The sequence below is a fragment of the Scyliorhinus torazame genome, chromosome 4 (genome assembly GCF_047496885.1).
Source record: "Scyliorhinus torazame isolate Kashiwa2021f chromosome 4, sScyTor2.1, whole genome shotgun sequence".
In the NCBI taxonomy this organism is placed as follows: Eukaryota; Metazoa; Chordata; class Chondrichthyes; order Carcharhiniformes; family Scyliorhinidae; genus Scyliorhinus; species Scyliorhinus torazame.
In genome coordinates, this window is record NC_092710.1 from 23,001,474 (window position 1) to 23,020,555 (window position 19,082).

Genomic DNA, 19,082 nt, shown 5'->3' on the forward strand with positions numbered 1-19,082 from the left:
ACGTTTCAACTCGCAGACATAACGTTTCAACTCGCACACGTAACGTTTCAACTCGCACACATAACGTTTCAACTCGCACACATAACGTTTCAACTCGCAGACATAGCGTTTCAACTCGCACACATAACGTTTCAACTCGCAGACATAACGTTTCAACTCGCAGACATAACGTTTCAACTCGCACACGTAACGTTTCAACTCGCACACATAACGTTTCAACTCGCACATATAACGTTTCAACTCGCAGACATAACGTTTCAACTCGCAGACATAACGTTTCAACTCGCAGACATAACGTTTCAACTCGCACACATAACGTTTCAACTCGCAGACATAACGTTTCAACTCGCACACATAACGTTTCAACTCGCAGACATAACGTTTCAACTCGCACACATAACGTTTCAACTCGCAGACATAACGTTTCAACTCGCACACATAACATTTCAACTCGCACACATAACGTTTCAACTCGCAGACATAACGTTTCAACTCGCACACATAACGTTTCAACTCGCACACATAACGTTTCAACTCGCACACATAACGTTTCAACTCGCACACATAACGTTTCAACTCGCACACATAACGTTTCAACTCGCACACATAACGTTTCAACTCGCACACATAACGTTTCAACTCGCACACATAACGTTTCAACTCGCACACACAACGTTTCAACTCGCACACACAACGTTTCAACTCGCAGACATAACGTTTCAACTAGCGCACATAACGTTTCAACTCGCACACACAACATTTCGTGAATATTTAGTGGAGAGTGAATTAGATATTGAAGATTGTATAAAGGACTTAAAATGGAAGTAATATGGTGATTGTCCCTTTAAGGGCAACACAGCAGAGTAAGGTTCACATGGCCTGTTTGACCAGAGTGTGAAATCACCCCATGATGAGAGACATTTGGATTGGAATTCTCCAGCCTTTGGGATTCTCAGTTTCTTCCCGCAGCACATCCCTGTCCGCGTGTTTCCCGGCGGAGTGGTTTCAATGGGAATCCCATTGGCAAGCTGCGGGAGTAGACAATCCCACCACAAGCGAAAGGCGTGCCACCGAGACACACGGGGCTGCGGGACCAGAGAATCTCGCCCATTCTGTTTCTTCCTGACTGCATCCCCTCCAACGCATTGACAATATTCCAAAATTGCAAGGTTGGCAATGCCAGGAGTCGGGCCAGCGGGGGTCTTGCCACTTGGAGGGAGGGTTAATGGGGAGCGTGTGTTGGGCGGGGTCTTCCCAAGGTTGGGGGCTGGGGGTGAGGGGGGCATCAATAAAGTGAGGGGGGTCCTGAAGGGGGGATGGGTTCGGAAGATGGGCAGCTGGTCAAAGGGGCAGCCAGATCTGCAGACGGCCTGTCCTGCTGGTGGGTTCAGCTGGCCAGCTGGAAATTACTGCTAAGTGTGGCCTCACCGGAGAGCGACTCCCTGAGTGAGGACAAAACAAGCAGCAACGGTTCTGTTGAATGACAGGGTCACTGCGGAGCATGTCGAAGTCTCAGGTGGGCATTGCCCGGGACTGCGGAGCATGTCGAAGTCTCAGGTGGGCATTGCTGAGGTGCTCCAGAGTGTGGCCTGCTCACAGAGGTGACTGGCTGAAGGCGTCAACTCCATGGTGCAGACAATGGGGAGCCGCCAAACCCCGATGATGCAGGGACCTCAGAAGCTCCCTCAAACTGACCCCGTATCCCAAGGTGCCTCCCAGGGCCCAACGGAGGCCGTCCCGGAGCCTTCCAACAGGGAGACGACGGCGATCACCAGTCCTCCTAAATGCACCCCCCCCCCCCCCCTCCTCGAAAACATCGCGTCTCGAGGTCAGTGGGCGAAACAGGGTGGCATGTGCCACCAGCAAGTCAGGCCTCTGGCCCCAGGGCCCCCAGAGAACCCGCTGAAGCGACAACAAAGGCCACAGGCGGCAGGCTGGCTGCACCTCTGCATTCTGGGGGCAAAGCTAGACGCAGCAGCAGAACACGGAGGGCTAAAAAGGTTGAGGATGACTGCGAGGGAACTGGCGGAGGTGGTGGGGAGGGGCGGGGCGGGGGGGGTGGTTACGTCCCCTTGGGTGGCTATGGGCAGTGGGGTTTCCATTGCTCACTATTGAAACACGTTACACCCGGGACATGTGAAGCCTCTGTCACGTTGTTTCACGCTCCGCAGTGCCTGGCATGCACCCCCCCTCCTCCCCTGGTGTCCTCTGCTCCACCCCAGCCCCAGCCTCACTGGCACAGTGGTCCAGACAGGGTCAGACTATGGCTCAGATTGAGGAGCTCCGGGCCCACCTCCCAGCGGGTTACCATCACCCCCCTGCCGAGAACATTGACGTCACTTCACGGACGCTCTAGCGGGCTGTAGGTTGGGAGATGTTTCCCGTTTCTACCCCGGGATCATCGAGTCTCCCAAGCCTACCCCAACCTTACCTCCCCCACCTCCTCTCGGGTTGTCCTCCGATGGGCCTGCTGGGCTGGGAGACCCTGCCCTGCTCACACGGGCCTCATTCTATCCGACCTCCACCTCGGTCCCCGGTCTCCGTACTGCCACAGTCGAGGCCCCGGACACCGGACCCCCAGATCCGTGCCAGGAACCCAACTAGGACCGGGCTTGGGTTCCCTCCCTGATCCACACATTCGCCCTCTGGCCATGGGGATAGCCCCGTGCTGAAGCCCAACTCTTGGGTGTTTGATTGTTGGCTGCTGCCCCTGTTGTGTTGACGCCAGGGTTCAGGCGCAGTGTCCAGTCCGCACAGTCTGATAGCAGCTGTCCATGCAGCACGTCATCTGACTTCCTCGCTCACCTTGCTCCAGGACATAGAACCAAAAGAGGCGGCAGCAAGCAAAACGTACGAACTTCCAGACATTAAACATTGACACAGTCAGCAGTACAATGCAAGCTGCAGGAGCAGTCCTTCATCTCCCACACTGGCAGCTCCCAGCCGCACCTTCTCAAACGCAGGGGGAATCATTCCCAGAATGCTACACTGACACGGCGCACAGTAGAAGAGCGAAAGAGCACCCCTTCCCCTCCTTTAGACTGGTATTGGGCCTGTTTACCCCCTCCCTTTGCCTCATTCCAGGCCGGCCGCAGAAACAGAAGAGGCGGCGGCAAACAAACACTCGGCCTTCAGGCATTTCGCAACCACAAACAGGGTCTCACAGCAAACACGTCCTGCCGCCAGCTGCGAATGGTTTGTTTCTTAAACCGTCAACAATATCTTACAAAATAAACACAACCAAACAGCTGGACTTATCACGTATCCATTACCTGACAAGTAAAAGGCACTGTGCCAAACACACAAGCACTTTAATGCTACAGAATATTGGTATAAACACAAAGCTACAACAGTGTGCTTATACAAATTGTAGCCATCTCAGAGGGCCACCTGCAAAGGACCATGGGAATTATGGCCAACCCAGGACTCAGACAGACCCAGAGCTTGTGTGTATATTTGCCACCCAGATAGCTAGACACGATCGAAACCACAGCTCGTTTGCATTCTATTGGCCCATTTCCCCAGAACAAAGGAACCGTATTCAGGATACCGATACAGGTACAAACTAATAGGCGCCACACCCTTTACTCAGGGAGCCCAAACAGCCAAGCTCAGTGATCGCTAAGGAGACGCGCAGCCATCAAGGCACCCGCCCCTTTATTGGCCAAAATCGAAGGCAGTGATCGAAGCCTGTCAAATTATTGGGTCCAAGTTAAGGACCGCCCCAAAGAGCGCAAAATCCCAGAGGGATAAGAAGAGACACAGCCGTGTGCTCGGTCTCTCTTAGATCCGGCCTCTGTCAACCCAAGTACAGCATAGCGACCAGACAGACAAGTTCAAGACCAACGATCGCTACCAGGCGGATGAGCCCATCAGAAACAGAGCCACTTCCTCCACCCAGCCACGCAAGATCCGGACTAAGGTCTTGTCCATCTGCAAAGAGCCGGTTGCCCTGAAGTTAAGTACATGTTATTGTAGTTGTTAGGTGTAGTTTAACTTGTCGTGTTTTGTGTTGCAGGTCAAAGTAATCCTTCTGTGTAAGTAAACCATCTTTGAACTTGAGCTGACTAACTAGTTGTGAGGTCCTTTGATCGATATGCGGTCAAGCCTTGTGGTGGTATCATTTGATACCTGGCGACTCTAAAGAGCATCATTATTAATTGTCAACATTATTGGAGCCGATTGGCAACATTATTGGCGACACCTGACGGGACTCAAATTAGAAGTGATTTTGTCACTCCGAGAGAACGCACAAAACGTTGAATTCCAATTGTGAGAGAAAGAGAAAGAACCACAAGTGCAAGCCCGTATCGACCAAATCACCGAATTTTTGAAATGTGTACTAACCTGCATGCACACTAACAGGGATATAAGGTAAGCTCGCTAGCATTGTGTCAAAACTATCGAGGGAACTGTGAACCGGAAAATAGCTAAGGCCATACCCGCAGTTCAAATCACCGCCTTAATGTTTCGAGATTCAGAAGGCCTCTTCATTAGCCAAGGATTGAGTAGCACATGTTAACTACCACACAGGTAACAAAACATGGCACCAGGGGTGTTGGCTTTAACAGAACTAGTTAGATTAGGTTAGACAAAAAGAGAAGAAAATTCAGACCGGATATTCGACTGTGGAAGACTTTGCAGCAAATGGACCCTCGACGACTAACTATGGGATTCATTGGACCTCTGGGGCAGCTGGAAACAACCGGCAATTTAAATTATAACTGGAAAAGATTTGAACAGATATTCTAAGTATTTATCGCAGCTAATGATTTAAGCACGGTCTCTGATGCAACAAAAATAGCACTACTACTCTCAATAGGAGGGCATGAAGCTAGAGAAATCTATAATTGCTTTAATTACTTAGAAGGTGAAGACAACACCAAAATAGAAGTAATACTCAAAAAATTTGATGAACAGTGTATGAGTCAGTCTGGAGAGATGCTGGAAAGATTTAACTCTTGTCATAAATGCCAGAGAAACGGAAGGCCCATCACTGATTTAATCACAAATCTCAAGTTAATACCACAAGGCTGTGATTGTGCTGATTTCAGCGACACTATGATAAAGGATCAATTAATTTCTGGACTACCTGATAAAAATTTGAAGGAAGAACTTTCACACGATAAGTATCTAACTCCAGAAATTGCTATACAATTATGAACAAAAACAAAATCAATACTGTGAGTCTTTACAAACACAGAATCAGTACCTCGAAAACAAAATCGGTAAAAAATGGCGCGAACACTCAGCGCGAGGCAGAGGCAGGATCTCACTCGATGCAACGGCACTTTTTGAGTGGCAGCCACCTCGAGCGAGAGCGTTCCGGCCAGTACGCACATGCGCACTTCTCAAAAAGAAGGAAAACGGCAAAATACACTCGAGACGCCGCGCACGCGCAGTTGCGAAAGGAGCGCGCAGTAAAGGAAACTCGAATTGCGCATTCGCAATCGATTCCTACGCATGACGTCATGAGCGGCACGACATCAGAGGACCCGGGCCACGCCCACTTAAAAGGGAAATGCACGAAAATGAACGAAAAGACATTTAAAGCGGCAAAACCAAATTTTCTTACATCAAAAGACAGAACAATGCCCGAACTTACACCAGCAGTTAAAAATAACCTCCGCAGCACCCTGGCACAAGCAGTTTGCACCACCCAAAGAGGAGAGCGCAGTGATTTGTTCATTGAAGAATACTACTAAGAAGATGATTTCTTCATTGGACACAGAAAGAACAATGACAAATCCGAAACAAAAAGAGATGATTTGTTCATTGAGGATCCTGCTCAGACATGGCTGAGTAATTCGGAATTGATGATCATTGCATCAGCAACATGGTTGAAACGCTCATCACGACTCTTCTCATGGTAGATTAATCCAATACCACGATGCCATGGCAGATCGTCGATACATTGGATGACAGCAATACCCAAGAAGAAGACCACACCACACAGAGAGCACAGATCGACTCCACAGCGAGAACACTGCACGACTCCACAGAGAGCGATGAAAGACTCCACAGAGAGAGCGATGACAGACTCCACAGGGAGAGCGATGACAGACTCCACAGAGAGAGCGATGACAGACTCCACAGAGAGAGCAATGAAAGACTCCAAAGAGAGAGCAATGAAAGACTCCACAGAGAGAGCAATGAAAGACTCCAAAGAGAGAGCAATGAAAGACTCCACAGAGAGAGCAATGAAAGACTCCAAAGAGAGAGCAATGAAAGACTCCACAGAGAGAGCGATGAAAGACTCCACAGAGAGAGCGATGAAAGACTCCACAGAGAGAGCAATGAAAGACTCCACAGAGAGAGCGGTGACAGACTCCACAGAGAGAGCGGTGACTGACTCCACAGAGAGAGCGGTGACAGACTCCACAGAGAGAGCGATGAAAGACTCCACAGAGAGAGCGGTGACATACTCCACAGAGAGAGCGATAACAGACTCCACAGCGAGAGGGATGAAAGACTCCACAGAGAGAGCGATGAAAGACTCCACAGAGAGAGCGATGAAAAACTCCAGAGAGAGAGCGATGAAAGACTCCACAGAGAGAGCGGTGAAAGACTCCACAGAGAGAGCGATGAAAGACTCCACAGAGAGAGCGGTGACTGACTCCACAGAGAGAGCGATGAAAGACTCCACAGAGAGAGCGGTGACAGACTCCACAGAGAGAGCGGTGACAGACTCCACAGAGAGAGCGGTGACTGACTCCACAGAGAGAGCGGTGACTGACTCCACAGAGAGAGCGATGAAAGACTCCACAGAGAGAGCGATGAAAGACTCCACAGAGAGAGCGATGAAAGACTCCACAGAGAGAGCGGTGACAGACTCCACAGAGAGAGCGGTGACTGACTCCACAGAGAGAGCGATGAAAGACTCCACAGAGAGAGCGGTGACAGACTCCACAGAGAGAGCGATGAAAGACTCCACAGAGAGAGTGGTGACAGACTCCACAGAGAGAGCGATGAAAGACTGCACAGAGAGAGCGGTGACTGACTCCACAGAGAGAGCGATGAAAGACTCCACAGAGAGAGCGATGAAAGACTCCACAGAGAGAGCGATGAAAGACTCCACAGAGAGAGCGATGAAAGACTCCACAGAGAGAGCGATGACAGACTCCACAGAGAGAGCGGTGACTGACTCCACAGAGAGAGCGGTGACAGACTCCACAGAGAGAGCGATGAAAGACTCCACAGAGAGAGGGATGAAAGACTCCACAGAGAGAGCAATGAAAGACTCCACAGCGAGAGGGATGAAAGACTCCACAGAGAGAGCGATGACAGACTCCACAGAGAGAGCGATGAAAGACTCCACAGAGAGAGGGATGAAAGACTCCACAGAGAGAGCGACACAAGCCTCCACAAAGAGAGCAACACAAGCCCCCACAGACAGCTTGGTGACAGACTCAAAAATGGAAGCAAGCAGACACTCCATAGCGAACGCCATGAATGAACAAGACTATGAAGGTCTATCCACCTTGTCTGCACAACCAGCAGCAGTCTATGAAAGTCTACCAAGCTCATGTGAACAACAAAAAGAATATGACAGTCTACCCAGCTTATTTGAGTCACCAGAACCCAGCTCATTTAACCAACAAGAAGACACTGAATGTCTACCCACTGTATGTGAGACAAGTGACGAAGACATCACAATTCCCATACAGGATGTGCAGGATCACAGCGAGACTGACAGATCTCAGCTCATCTGTACAGAAGCACTCAACAATCAGAGGAGGGCCACTCATGAGTCCAGAGAGACCACGTCAATTGAAATCGGGAAGAGTTTGACTCCAGAAGAGCAGCACCAAGACCCACAAGAGAACGAAATCGTGAAGATTTTGACTCAGGAGCACCAAGAGACCAATGACGATTCAAGTGAACCAGAAATGACTCTTAATGCATTGCAACATCTGACCATTCTCACAATTCTCAAGAAGAAACGCTCAATATGACAGACACCACAATGGACACTGACACCAAGAACTGTGACAATGACTCAAATCACCCACGCGGAACACTCATTGAGCGCAACAAGAACAACAAGCACCGCAAGACGCACGGCAGAAACAAGAACAACAACAGCAACAACAAAAACAACATGCAGCGCAACAAGAACAAGAAAGACGACAAGGAGCCTAACAGAAACAACAAGCACGACAAGAAAAACGACACGAACAGCGACGAAAACAACAGAAACAGAAACAACAAGCACGACAAGGAAAACAACAAGAACAACAAAACCAGAAACAACAAGCACGACAACAACAACAACAAGAGCAACAACAAGAATGACAACAAAAACAGGGCAGCACGGTAGCATTGTGGATAGCACAATTGCTTCACAGCTCCAGGGTCCCACCACAAGTATAGAGAAAAAAGAAAGAAAGTCTAAATCAGACAACAAAGTGATTCGACGGTCACTTGATGGCCATTTAAACACAAGAACACTGACGACGTTCACAAAGATATAACAACATCAACATCACCACTTCAACAACAGAAGGCGAAAGCAACTCAACCGAACAAATTCAGAAAGTTTGGACTCACAAATCTTTTTATTAAGATTGGCCTCATAAATACTAATTGGCTTTGTATAATCGTCAAGATCATCACAACGTGTACATAACATCATTTCTCTACCTATTTCACGCAAGCGAACAAACCTGAGAGACTAAATGTATTCACATTTGATGGACTAACTCATTGATTTTATGTAATGCATTGTAACACGAAAAAAAGGGGGATGTAGTGATCTCTATATGTGCATGTACACAAGGGGTTAATGTGTAATCAGTAGCACCACATGATCACTAGAGGGCCGGACCAACAGGGGTATAAAAGGCAACCACATTGGGTCTCGGGCTCTCTCGGGGGTGCACTGTGACTCGGGCAATAAATGTTCAGGTGGCTCGTGGAGTTACGTATAGTTACTGTAGTTAGATCTTGTTAACCTTAGCACTGGTATCAAAGTTAAAGTAAAGAACTCATGAAATTATTGTTATAGTTACTCAATAAACCTTTTATTACGACTGGATGAGTTTGAGTCTTCTTCATCGAGATTCAGAAGGCCTCTTCATTAGCCAAGGATTGAGTAGCACATGTTACCTACCACACAGGTAACAAAACAAACTCCAGAATGTAGGAGGAGGAATCCTACAGGAAATGAAAACGGCAATTTTAGATGTGATCGCGTACAACAAAGGAGACCCCGTAGAAGGTTTAAACCGCTGTAGGCAAAAGAAGGGAGAGCATCCGACCGCATTTGCAGGTCGCCTTTGGATCCATTTTAAGGCCGTATTTGGAGATTTGAACCGCGCACACTTAGATAACGATGACACAACTAAATGGGCCCGCACCTTAGTCTCCCACGCCACAGAAGCAGGTCAAAAGGCTTGTGTGAATTACGACCTCGCAGACCACACAAAGAATGAAGTGTGGGTATTAAAGCAACTCACCAGAGCTTGGGAACAATCCCTACACAGGAATGCAGATCAGGAACAGATAGAAGTAAATATGCCCCCAGTTAGAACTAACCAGGACCCAGCATGGGTAAATGAGGGTAGGTATGAAGGGCAGCACCTCAGAGCACAGGCACCACGAGGTTGCTATAATTGTGGACTCATGGGACATTACGCCCACGAATGCCGACAAAACCCCCCGAACCAGCAACGCCACCAACAACCACGCCCCCCCCCCCCCCCCCCCGCCTAGGAACAATGTTAGGCCCATACATAGTGTTAGCGCCCGTTCAGATAATTCAGCCATCAACCCCACAGATTGACAGTGTTCGGACTCCCCAACATGGGTCTGTGACACACTCTGGGACAAATCAGGCAGACCAGTAGTCACAGTCCGGGGACATCCAGTAGAATTTCGTTGGGACATAGGAGGGTCCCGCACCACTTTAAACTCCTCCACACTATTCTAGCATGACAAATGGCCCACCACAGACACCATCACCCTTAGTGGATTTACCGGACACGTACAGCAGGGATACATTGCAGCCCCCGTAGATATTCAGACAGGAACCAGAAGCAGCAGACACCCCGTTATTTTAGTTGACTTGCCCCAAAAAGCCGAGCACATTCTAGGAATCGATTTTATGAGCTCCCACAACCTTTCTTTTGATGCCGTGGATAGATGTGTATGGAAAATTGCCAAAACAGCGAGAGCCCCTGCCACGCTCACAGCAGGGGACTATGAACATAGGATTTGCTCAGTAGCAGACTATTGGTTTGATCCGCAAACAATTAGTACAGACCAGACAATTCGAGAGGTCCTCAGAAAGCATAAAGCTTCCTTCGCCCAACACAAACACGATTGTGGGACGATCCCAGGAATGGTCACAATTTCAGGTCCCGATCCTAAGCCGCAGAGGCAATACGGTTTCCCACAGCAAGCCGCGGGCGAGATTTCAGAAGCCATCAATAACTTATTCGATCAAGGAGTAATTCGGCCGGTAGCCTCAACAAATAATGCCCCAATTTGGCCCGTGAAAAAAACCAATGGTTCTTGGCGACTGACAATCGACAACCGAGAACTTAGCAAGGTCACCGCTTTAGCAGCCCCACCATTGCCACGAGTCCCGAGACCATGCTCAAGCAGGGAGTACAGGCAAAGTACTTCACAGTGCTGGACATCAGCAATGGCTTTTGGTCCATCCCGCTAGACAAGACCTGTCAATATAAGTTTGCGTCCACATTTCAAGGGCAGCAGTATACGTGGACATGCCTCCCGCAAGGATTCCACAACTCCCCCTCCATTTTCCACCGACAATTGGCCAACGGACTTTCCAAATTTTCAGGATCTCGTAGAGCAAGGATTTACAGCCAGCGAACGGCACTTGCTTGCAGTATTTTGGGCAGTGCAGTATTTTGCACACATCACAGGTCTTAACCCAGTCACGATTTTAACCGAGCACGCCCCAACGCAGCTGTTGTTAGATGGTAGGTTAAAGGACAGTTCAGTCAGCCAGTTACAAGGAAGGGACAAAGCCCCACACATTTCTAGCAGATAACCTTCAGTATGCAGGGACCCCACATGAGTGCCAGATCATAGCAGCCCAACACCAGACAGGACCCTTTATTCCGAAGTCACTGCACATACGAGCAGGCAGTAAAATGCAGAATCCACACACCATAGACAATGCACTAAAGATTTATGTAGACGGTGCCTCCACGATAGAAAATGGAAAGAGAATAATTGGTTGCACAGGGACGCGCATTAGAAGAAATATCTTTCAAATTGCCCGGCCACCTAGGATCACAAGCAGCGGAACTAGCAGCCACAGCATATGTAGTGCAGCACCCCGATTCCTTTCCAACCCCCGCAGACATACATTCGGACAGTTTATATGTGTGCAATAGCTTGACAGAATTCCTGCCCCTGTGGGAACCTCGAGGATTCGTATCCGCTGATGGTAAAGCCCTACCCTCAGCCCCATTGTTGAAACACATTCTTAGGACAGCTAAAGGCCGCACGTACGGTATTATTAAAGTGAGAAGCCATCATCGTTCCTCCCCACCCGGTAACGTAAAGGCAGACGTCTTAGCTAAGTCAGGATCACGCAACCCCCCCCTGAAAGTGAACCGATACACGCAGTCCAGGTTTCACAGGCCAGTATCGAGGATTTAGCCCAGGCCCAAAAGGCAGACGACATTTTCAAAACAGGTTTTAGACGGTAACTTCCCAGCCCCCTACGACAAATGCAAGGACACACTGACGGTACAGGACGGTATAGTTTTGAAAAATAGAATTTATGTGGTCCCCACCCAGGACAGAAACCAAATAATTTACCAGTTTCATGACGGACACGGACATCAGGGGATAGACAATACCATTGCCCATTTAAAACCTTTGTGCTGGTGGCCAGATTTAAAATCCGATGCAACACATTACGTTGAGAATTGTTTAATCTGTGCACAGAACAATCCTGAACGGTACTCCAAGAAGGGACAATTGAGACACACCCGACCTGTTAATGGTCCTTGGACAAATTTGCAACTCGACTACATTGGCCCCCTCCCCCCTTGCAGAAATGGTTTCAAATACGTATTAGTGGTAATCGATACCTTTACAAAATGGGTAGAAGCATTTCCCTCAGGGACAAGCACGGCAAAGGCCACAGCTAAGATTTTGACCCAACAGATATTCACACGCTGGGGATTCCCCCGCAGCATTGAGTCCGACCAAGGTTCCCACTTCACCAGCAGAGTCAGGCAAAATGGCCTGACGGTTTTTGGAATCAGGCAGAAAATTCCACATAGCGTATCACCCCCAATCCAGCGGCATGGTTGAACGAATGAATCGCACCTTGAAAGCGACCATTAGAAAGATGGTGCAACAGAATAATACACAGTTCTCCCATTAGCTTTCATGTTTATTAGAACACCGTTTCCAGTTCCACAGGTTTCACCCCCCACGCTCTCCTGACCGGACGGCCCATGAAAGGAATTGAATATTTGTTAGGTCTCGATTTGGCAAGCCCCACTGTCACCGCCCTCACCCATGGAAAAGCGGGCCAACAAGTCACAGACAATCTTCAAGCAACACAGCCCGCTGCAGGCGACCGACTAGGCGCGAGAAGAAAACAGAGTAAAGCCTGCTTTGACAAAACCGTCCACCCCGTAGAGTACACAGTCGGTCAGCAAGTAATGGTTTCCCTTTACAACCCCAGTTCTTTCCTCTCCCCCAAATTTGCAGGACCCTACTCCATTTCAGACAAAGTGAGCCCCTCTGTGTACAAGATAACGTACCCAAATGGTAAAACTGGTTGGTTCCACATCAACCAGCTCAAAGTCTATGGAACCCAATGTAGCCACTCCCACCACATCTCCCTAGCAATAGCAGACGATCCCGCCCCGCCCATCGACAACCTAGTCCAACCCTCCCCCAGCCATGCCAGAAGGTCCACGCCCACAGACCCGACCTTCTCTCCGCCCACAGGTACGACCTTCCACCTTGAGCTTGACTCCGACGACAGCACCAGCCTCCCCAATTGACCACGATCAACCTCCCCGGCCCCGGTACCACGGCCAAGGCATGTTTGGTCCCCTAGACCCCCTTCCAGAACCACCGCCACCGCCCGACAACAGTAAATGGTTAGACATGACGATTCGGGTTCCATGACGCCCCACGCGGCTACGACACAAAAACGGCAGTCACGGGTCTGGCAACCAGGAGATGGCGGTAATTCGGATTCTGACTCTGGTTATGGTAATCCTTTTGCAACGCTTTTTGATACAGAACCCTGAGGTGTCCAGATGATGAGAAAAAGACACCGCATAAGAATTACGGTGTCCTACTTTGGAGCCTGCCCGCCTTTTTATTTTCCTTCTTTCTTTCTTCTCATTACATGGTTTTAATTAATGTCGGTCTGACACCCAATTTCTTGATACAGTCATAGTTACTCTTCCGACGCCATTTACTGAGCAATGGCCGTTAAAGGAACAATTGTTGGATCTCACGTGTGTCACAAATTCTTTCCGCTCGTTTAGGTCACCCAGGTAGGGAATAACGGCACTAATCCCCGCCCTGCCTGAGGACCCCAAATGCATCCGGTCAGTTATGCTTGGGAAGTGGAGCAACGGCACTGATCACCGCCCTACCCTTGGATTCCACCCATTCTTGCCCTGCCGCAGCCCACACTCACCTCATGTTCCTGTCACTTTGAGTACTCTGCAATGGTTCTTTACACTTTTCACTGTCTTTGGCAGGTTTTAATTTTCCCATCTCTGCTCTTTCATTGTGGTTTAAAGAATGCCCTTTGCCACAGTCTGTACACTCATCCCTTTACCTTCCGCGCCCCTCCGGTCGTTCCCCACCTGCTATTTACACATTTGACACACTTGGTTGCCACATATATGCTGCAATACGCGAACTACCTCTGGACCGAGGGACGACGAAACTCTATAAAACTGGCCGACCTAAAACTCGGCTAGTTAAGATGAGCCTCAGCCATCACTGGTTGCAGTAAAGGAAAGACTGGACGGATAAATTGTCCGCCCCACTCCCCGCATCGACCTCCAGCTGCGAGGATCTCTGCACTTACAATGACATTGTTTTTGGCAATGTCTTGTCTCTCAAAATGTTATTTCAAAAAAAAAATGAGGGAGGTGACGATTCTAATGGGCAATTGAAGTTAAGGAGAGAAAGACAAATAAACGAGATATTAACCGAAGATAATAACAAATATTATGCTCGCGCCCCCAGGAATATAAGGAAAACGGGAGACAGAAGACAAGGTGAAGAGAGGACCGATGACCTACATTGTGATCATCGCTGGACTCCTACAACTGCACGCGTTACAAGCCTCTGTACCCCACACCACACCAGCCCCGAACATGACCACACAACATGACACCCCTAGCCCGGACACCACACCACACATAGAGATAGGCACTGAAACCCCCCACTTGGTGTGAAAACACAGACACTGTAGAGGCTCTTCTGGTAATTTCAATAATCTGCAGTGTCATCCAGAGACTTAGACATCCGCATATGGTGAAAAAGAGCCGCCCGCTCCCCGATATATACCCTCCGAGACCCCTTCTTTGGAATTCACCCAAATCAACAAGCACTGTAATCGCTGATACAAATAAAGACCATATACCGCTGTAACTTTGATAGATTAAGTCGAAATGTGATGCTGCTGTTTTGAAATCTTGTATTGTACATAAGTTCTTTTTGATATTTGCCAGCAGCATGAGATGGCTTAGATAGTGTTAGTTAGATATTCAATTGGGCGGAACAGTGGAATGTTTTATAATGACCCGTTAGAAATTGTGAATGTATGATGTGTTGATAAAAATGTTAGGTAAATGCTCCAAAAACATAGGACAGGGTAGTGTCGAACCTGTCCTTGACCAAGGGTAACCGGCACACCTGGGATGGATAAGGGATCAACAGTGTGATCCACCACGCTTTGTGTTCAGGATCAAGAGGACGGGATGTAGCCATCTCAGATAGCCACCTCAAAGGACCATGGGAATATTGGCCAACCCAGGACTCAGACAGACTCAGAGCTTGTGTGTGTATTTCCAACCCAGAGAAGCTAGACGTGATCGAAACCCCCGCTCGTTTGCATTCTAATGGCCCATTTCAATAATCTGTGCCGTAGGGGCACTCTTTTCCTTCCGCCTTCACCATGGTCTCCGCCATGGCGGAGGCGGAAGAGACCCCCTCCACTGCGCATTCGCGGGGATGCCGTGAGCGGCCGCTGGCGCTCCCGCGCATGCGCCGCCCGGCAAAGTCAGTTTCGCGACAGCTGGCGGGGCACCAAAGGCCCTTCCCGCCGGCTGGCGGGGCGGAAATCAGTCCGGCTCGGGCCTAGCCCCTCAAGGTGAGGGCTCGGCCGCTCAAGGTGCGGAGACTTCCGCACCTTTGGGGCGGCGTGATGCCGGACTGATTCACGCCGTTTTTGGTGCTGGTCGGCGGACATCGCGCCGATATCGGAGAATCCCGCCTCAGGTCTGGGAACTGAACATCCAGGAGTATTCAGTTTATTAAGAAGGACAGAAAAAAATGAAAAGGCGGGGGTGTTGCATTGCTGATTAAAGAGGATATTAACACAAATCCTTACGGGGAGAGCTGGGAAACACTTAGGGGAAATAATATCAGTGGTGATTGTATAAAGATGTCCAAACTGTGGGATGATACTGGGAATGCCATTAAACAGGAAATTAGAGATGCATGCAAGTCTGTTGTGTGCCACTTTATCAAATGTCTTCTGCTGCATGCAATTATGGAGAATTTTAATCTGCATATTGACTGGGCAAATCAAAATTGTAGCAATATCGCAGAGGAGGAACTCCTGGAATGTATATGGGATGGTTTTCTGGACTGAGGAACCAACCACGGAGCAGGTCATCCTCGACTGGGTGATGTGTAATGAGAAAGGAATGATTGGCAATCTAGTTGTGCAAGGCACTTTGGGGATGAGCGACCATAATATGAGCTGCGGTGCAGGATCTTTAACAAAACAGCGCCAAGTAGGCCCTCCATCCCTGGCCCGAATCCGACCCCGGATTGCCATTTCCAGCAACATCTCCGCTCCAGCTCTCCTCCTTCCTCTCTCTCCTTCTTCCATGCAGCTCCACACTGGAAACAGGAGCAGCAACAGAGACAGAGAGAGTGGCTGCACCCACTTCGAAATCCTGAGCGAGTATGAGCTGCCCCAATGAGGGGGCGGGGTCTGAATGGGCCTCCTCCTTTTCCTGTGTAAGAGGTTCAACGGGCTGAATGGCCGTCTCCTGGCTCCTGTTGAAGAGGTTCAATTGGCCATTCCTATCCCCGTGGAAGAGGTTCAAGGGGCTGAATGGTCTATACTTGTGCCCAAGAGGTTGAATGAGCTGAATGGCCTGTGTTGTTCCTGTACAGTAGGTTAACTGGGCTGAGCCTTGTATTCCTGTGTTCCCAGTTGACCAAAGAATCTTAAACTGAATTTGTCCCTTTGAATTTTCTGGACGCCACTAAAATCAACTTGTTTTATTTGTTTTATTTGACAGGTGACTCGGAGAATGGCGACAGTTGTTGGTGCAAGTTACTGCTTCAAATTGCTTCAAATAAAGAAATCTATTTTGTTTTTAGTGCCCTCGTTGCTGATATTTATTGTACTTGGATATCTCAGCCAGTACAGGGTTGACTATTTGCATGTTGCAAAGTTAAGTGACCACTCCTTCCTCATGTTGCCGAATAGCAGCTGTGAGACCCGGCCCCCATTCCTGGTCCTTCTGGTCACCAGTGCCCAGGACCAGTTGGAAGCTCGCTCGGCCGTTCGCCAGACCTGGGGGAGAGCGAGGACCACCCATGGCAAGAGGGTGGTGACCTACTTCCTGCTGGGGTACAGCCGAGAGCATCAGGAACAGCTGCAGAAAGAGAGTTCACTGCACAAGGACATCATCCAGAAAGATTTCACCGACAGTTATTACAACCTGACCCTCAAGGTGCTGATGGGCCTGGAATGGGTGGACCGATTCTGTCCGTCCACATCCTTCGTGATGAAAACCGATTCCGACATGTTTGTTAACGTGGATTATCTGGCCGAGCTCTTGTTGGGAATGAACCGCACAAACATCTTCACCGGCTTCGTCATGAGGAATTTCGGGCCTGTCAGGGATATATCCAGTAAATGGTACATCAGCCAACAGGAATATCCTCAGGAAAAATACCCACCATTCTGCTCCGGCACTGGGTACGTGCTGTCGGCCGATGTTGCCAATCGAGTCTGGAATATTTCCGGGATCATCCCCCACTTTAAACTGGAGGATGTTTACATCGGGCTGTGCTTGGCGGAGTTGAAGATTGAACCAGTGCAAATCCACTCGGAGGAGAAGTTCCACAATTGGAAGGTGACGTTTTCTGTTTGCGAGTTTCGGAAACTCATCACCTCTCACGGGGTGAATCCCTCCGAGCTGCTGAGCTACTGGAAAGCACTGGGAGAGGCAGCAGGTGAGCACTGCCCTGGAGACGGGTGAAGGAGGGAGGCCACCTGGAAGAGGCTTCAGGCTGACCCCATCAAATACACTTCCCCTAATTCCCCTGCTGTTCAACATCATTGCAAACTTGCAATGAGTTCACTGCCGAGTTAATAGTTTTCCAATCTCTCGAGTCCTTACATGGCCTCAAGCGTTCCTCATTCTTCCAGCATCCCCAACTTTGCAAACTGTGCTTTGCAAATTCCCTCCCCAATTACTGACCAGGTAACTGCCCCAACAATTACTCAAGTGCGTTGGTGTGAAGTTTGGATTTGCAGTACACCTTGAGACATTTCACCTTGTTCGAGGTCCGATATCAGCACAGTCTGTTGTTGAGATGCTCACTGCACTTCCAAACCTGTTACAATTTGTTAAGCCTGGGTGAGGTGGCAAGCTGTTCCATTGCTCTCACCCCTGCAGGAAATTGACCATCTGCACCCATCGCCTCCCCTCTCTTCACATTTATTGCGGAAACAGCCTGGGTTAAGGGGAGCTGCTGTAATTGCACCTCCTCCCTGTGTCTGCGTGGGTTTCCTCCGGGTGCTCCGGTTTCCTCCCACAAGTCCCGAAAGACGTACTTGTTAGGTGAATTGGGCATTCTGCATTTGCCCTCAGTGTACCCGAACAGGCGCCGGAATGTGGCGACTAGGGGCTTTTCACAGTAACTCCATTGTGGGCGGCACAGTAGCATTGTGGTTAGCCCAATTGCTTCACAGCTCCAGGGTCCCAGGTTCGATTCCCGGCTTGGGTCACTGTCTGTGCGGAGTCTGTGCGTCCTCCCCGTGTGTGCGTGGGTTTCCCCCGGGTGCTCCGGTTTCCTCCCACAGTCCAAAGATGTGCAGGTTGGGTGGATTGGCCATGCTAAATTGCCCTTAGTGTCCAAAATTGCCCTTAGTGTTGGGTGGGGTTACTGGGTTATGGGGATAGGGTGGAGATGTTGACCTTGGGTAGGGTGCTCTTTCCAAGAGCCGGTGCAGACTCGATGGGCCGAATGGCCTCCTTCTGAACTGTAAATTCTATGATTCTATGATTGCAGTGTTGATGTAAGCCTACTTGTCACAGTAAAGATTATTATCATGATCCCGTCACCAGTGAACTGTGCGGAGAAACACACACATGGGGGACAGGAGAACCCATCCCTGAAAGCGCTGCCTGAAAGGGAAGTGGGGGTGTAACAAAGATCCCAGAAGAATTTTCAAATAAGGAACTCGATAAATCCTTGAACGGGAAGAGAGTGAGATTGTGGGGAAAGAGCTGCGGTGGGTTGGGGAGGTGGAAGGAATGTGTGGCTTTTGCTTTCAAGAAAAAGTCAGCCATTTCTTTCAGTAATTGAAAATTCCAATGTATAAAATGTTCTTCCAAATAAAAATATTTTACATTAACGTGATTAATCAGAGCACTGCTATTATTTTCATTATTGCTGTTCAAAAAGTTTTATTTCGAACCTACAGCACGTCTCGAAAACATATGTTTTCACTTAATACACTTGAGAGTCGGTGTGGTTGAAGTTTTTTTTCTATGAGATTTGTACATTCTCAGTTCCTTGGATTTCTGGATCTCCATCATTCACCTTTCAAATATCCACAGCCACCAAACTCCAAGACT

The 19,082-nt window shown here is 49.0% G+C and overlaps 1 protein-coding gene across 2 annotated transcripts in view; it reads left to right on the forward strand.

The window, feature by feature from the left end:
• LOC140410145 (beta-1,3-galactosyltransferase 5-like) overlaps nucleotides 1-18,831 on the forward strand; it is a 34,536-nt gene extending 15,705 nt beyond the window's left edge. Inside the window, exons 2-3 of one of the 2 annotated variants that reach the window (XM_072498105.1) lie at nucleotides 4,019-4,037; nucleotides 16,509-18,831. In XM_072498105.1, the coding sequence (XP_072354206.1) occupies nucleotides 16,521-17,477 (957 nt within the window). In that variant the 5' untranslated portion in view covers nucleotides 4,019-4,037; nucleotides 16,509-16,520 and the 3' untranslated portion in view covers nucleotides 17,478-18,831. The remainder of the gene's footprint in view (nucleotides 1-4,018; nucleotides 4,038-16,508) is intronic. The other variant, XM_072498106.1, reaches the window with a different exon arrangement.
• Nucleotides 18,832-19,082: the final 251 nt, after the last annotated feature.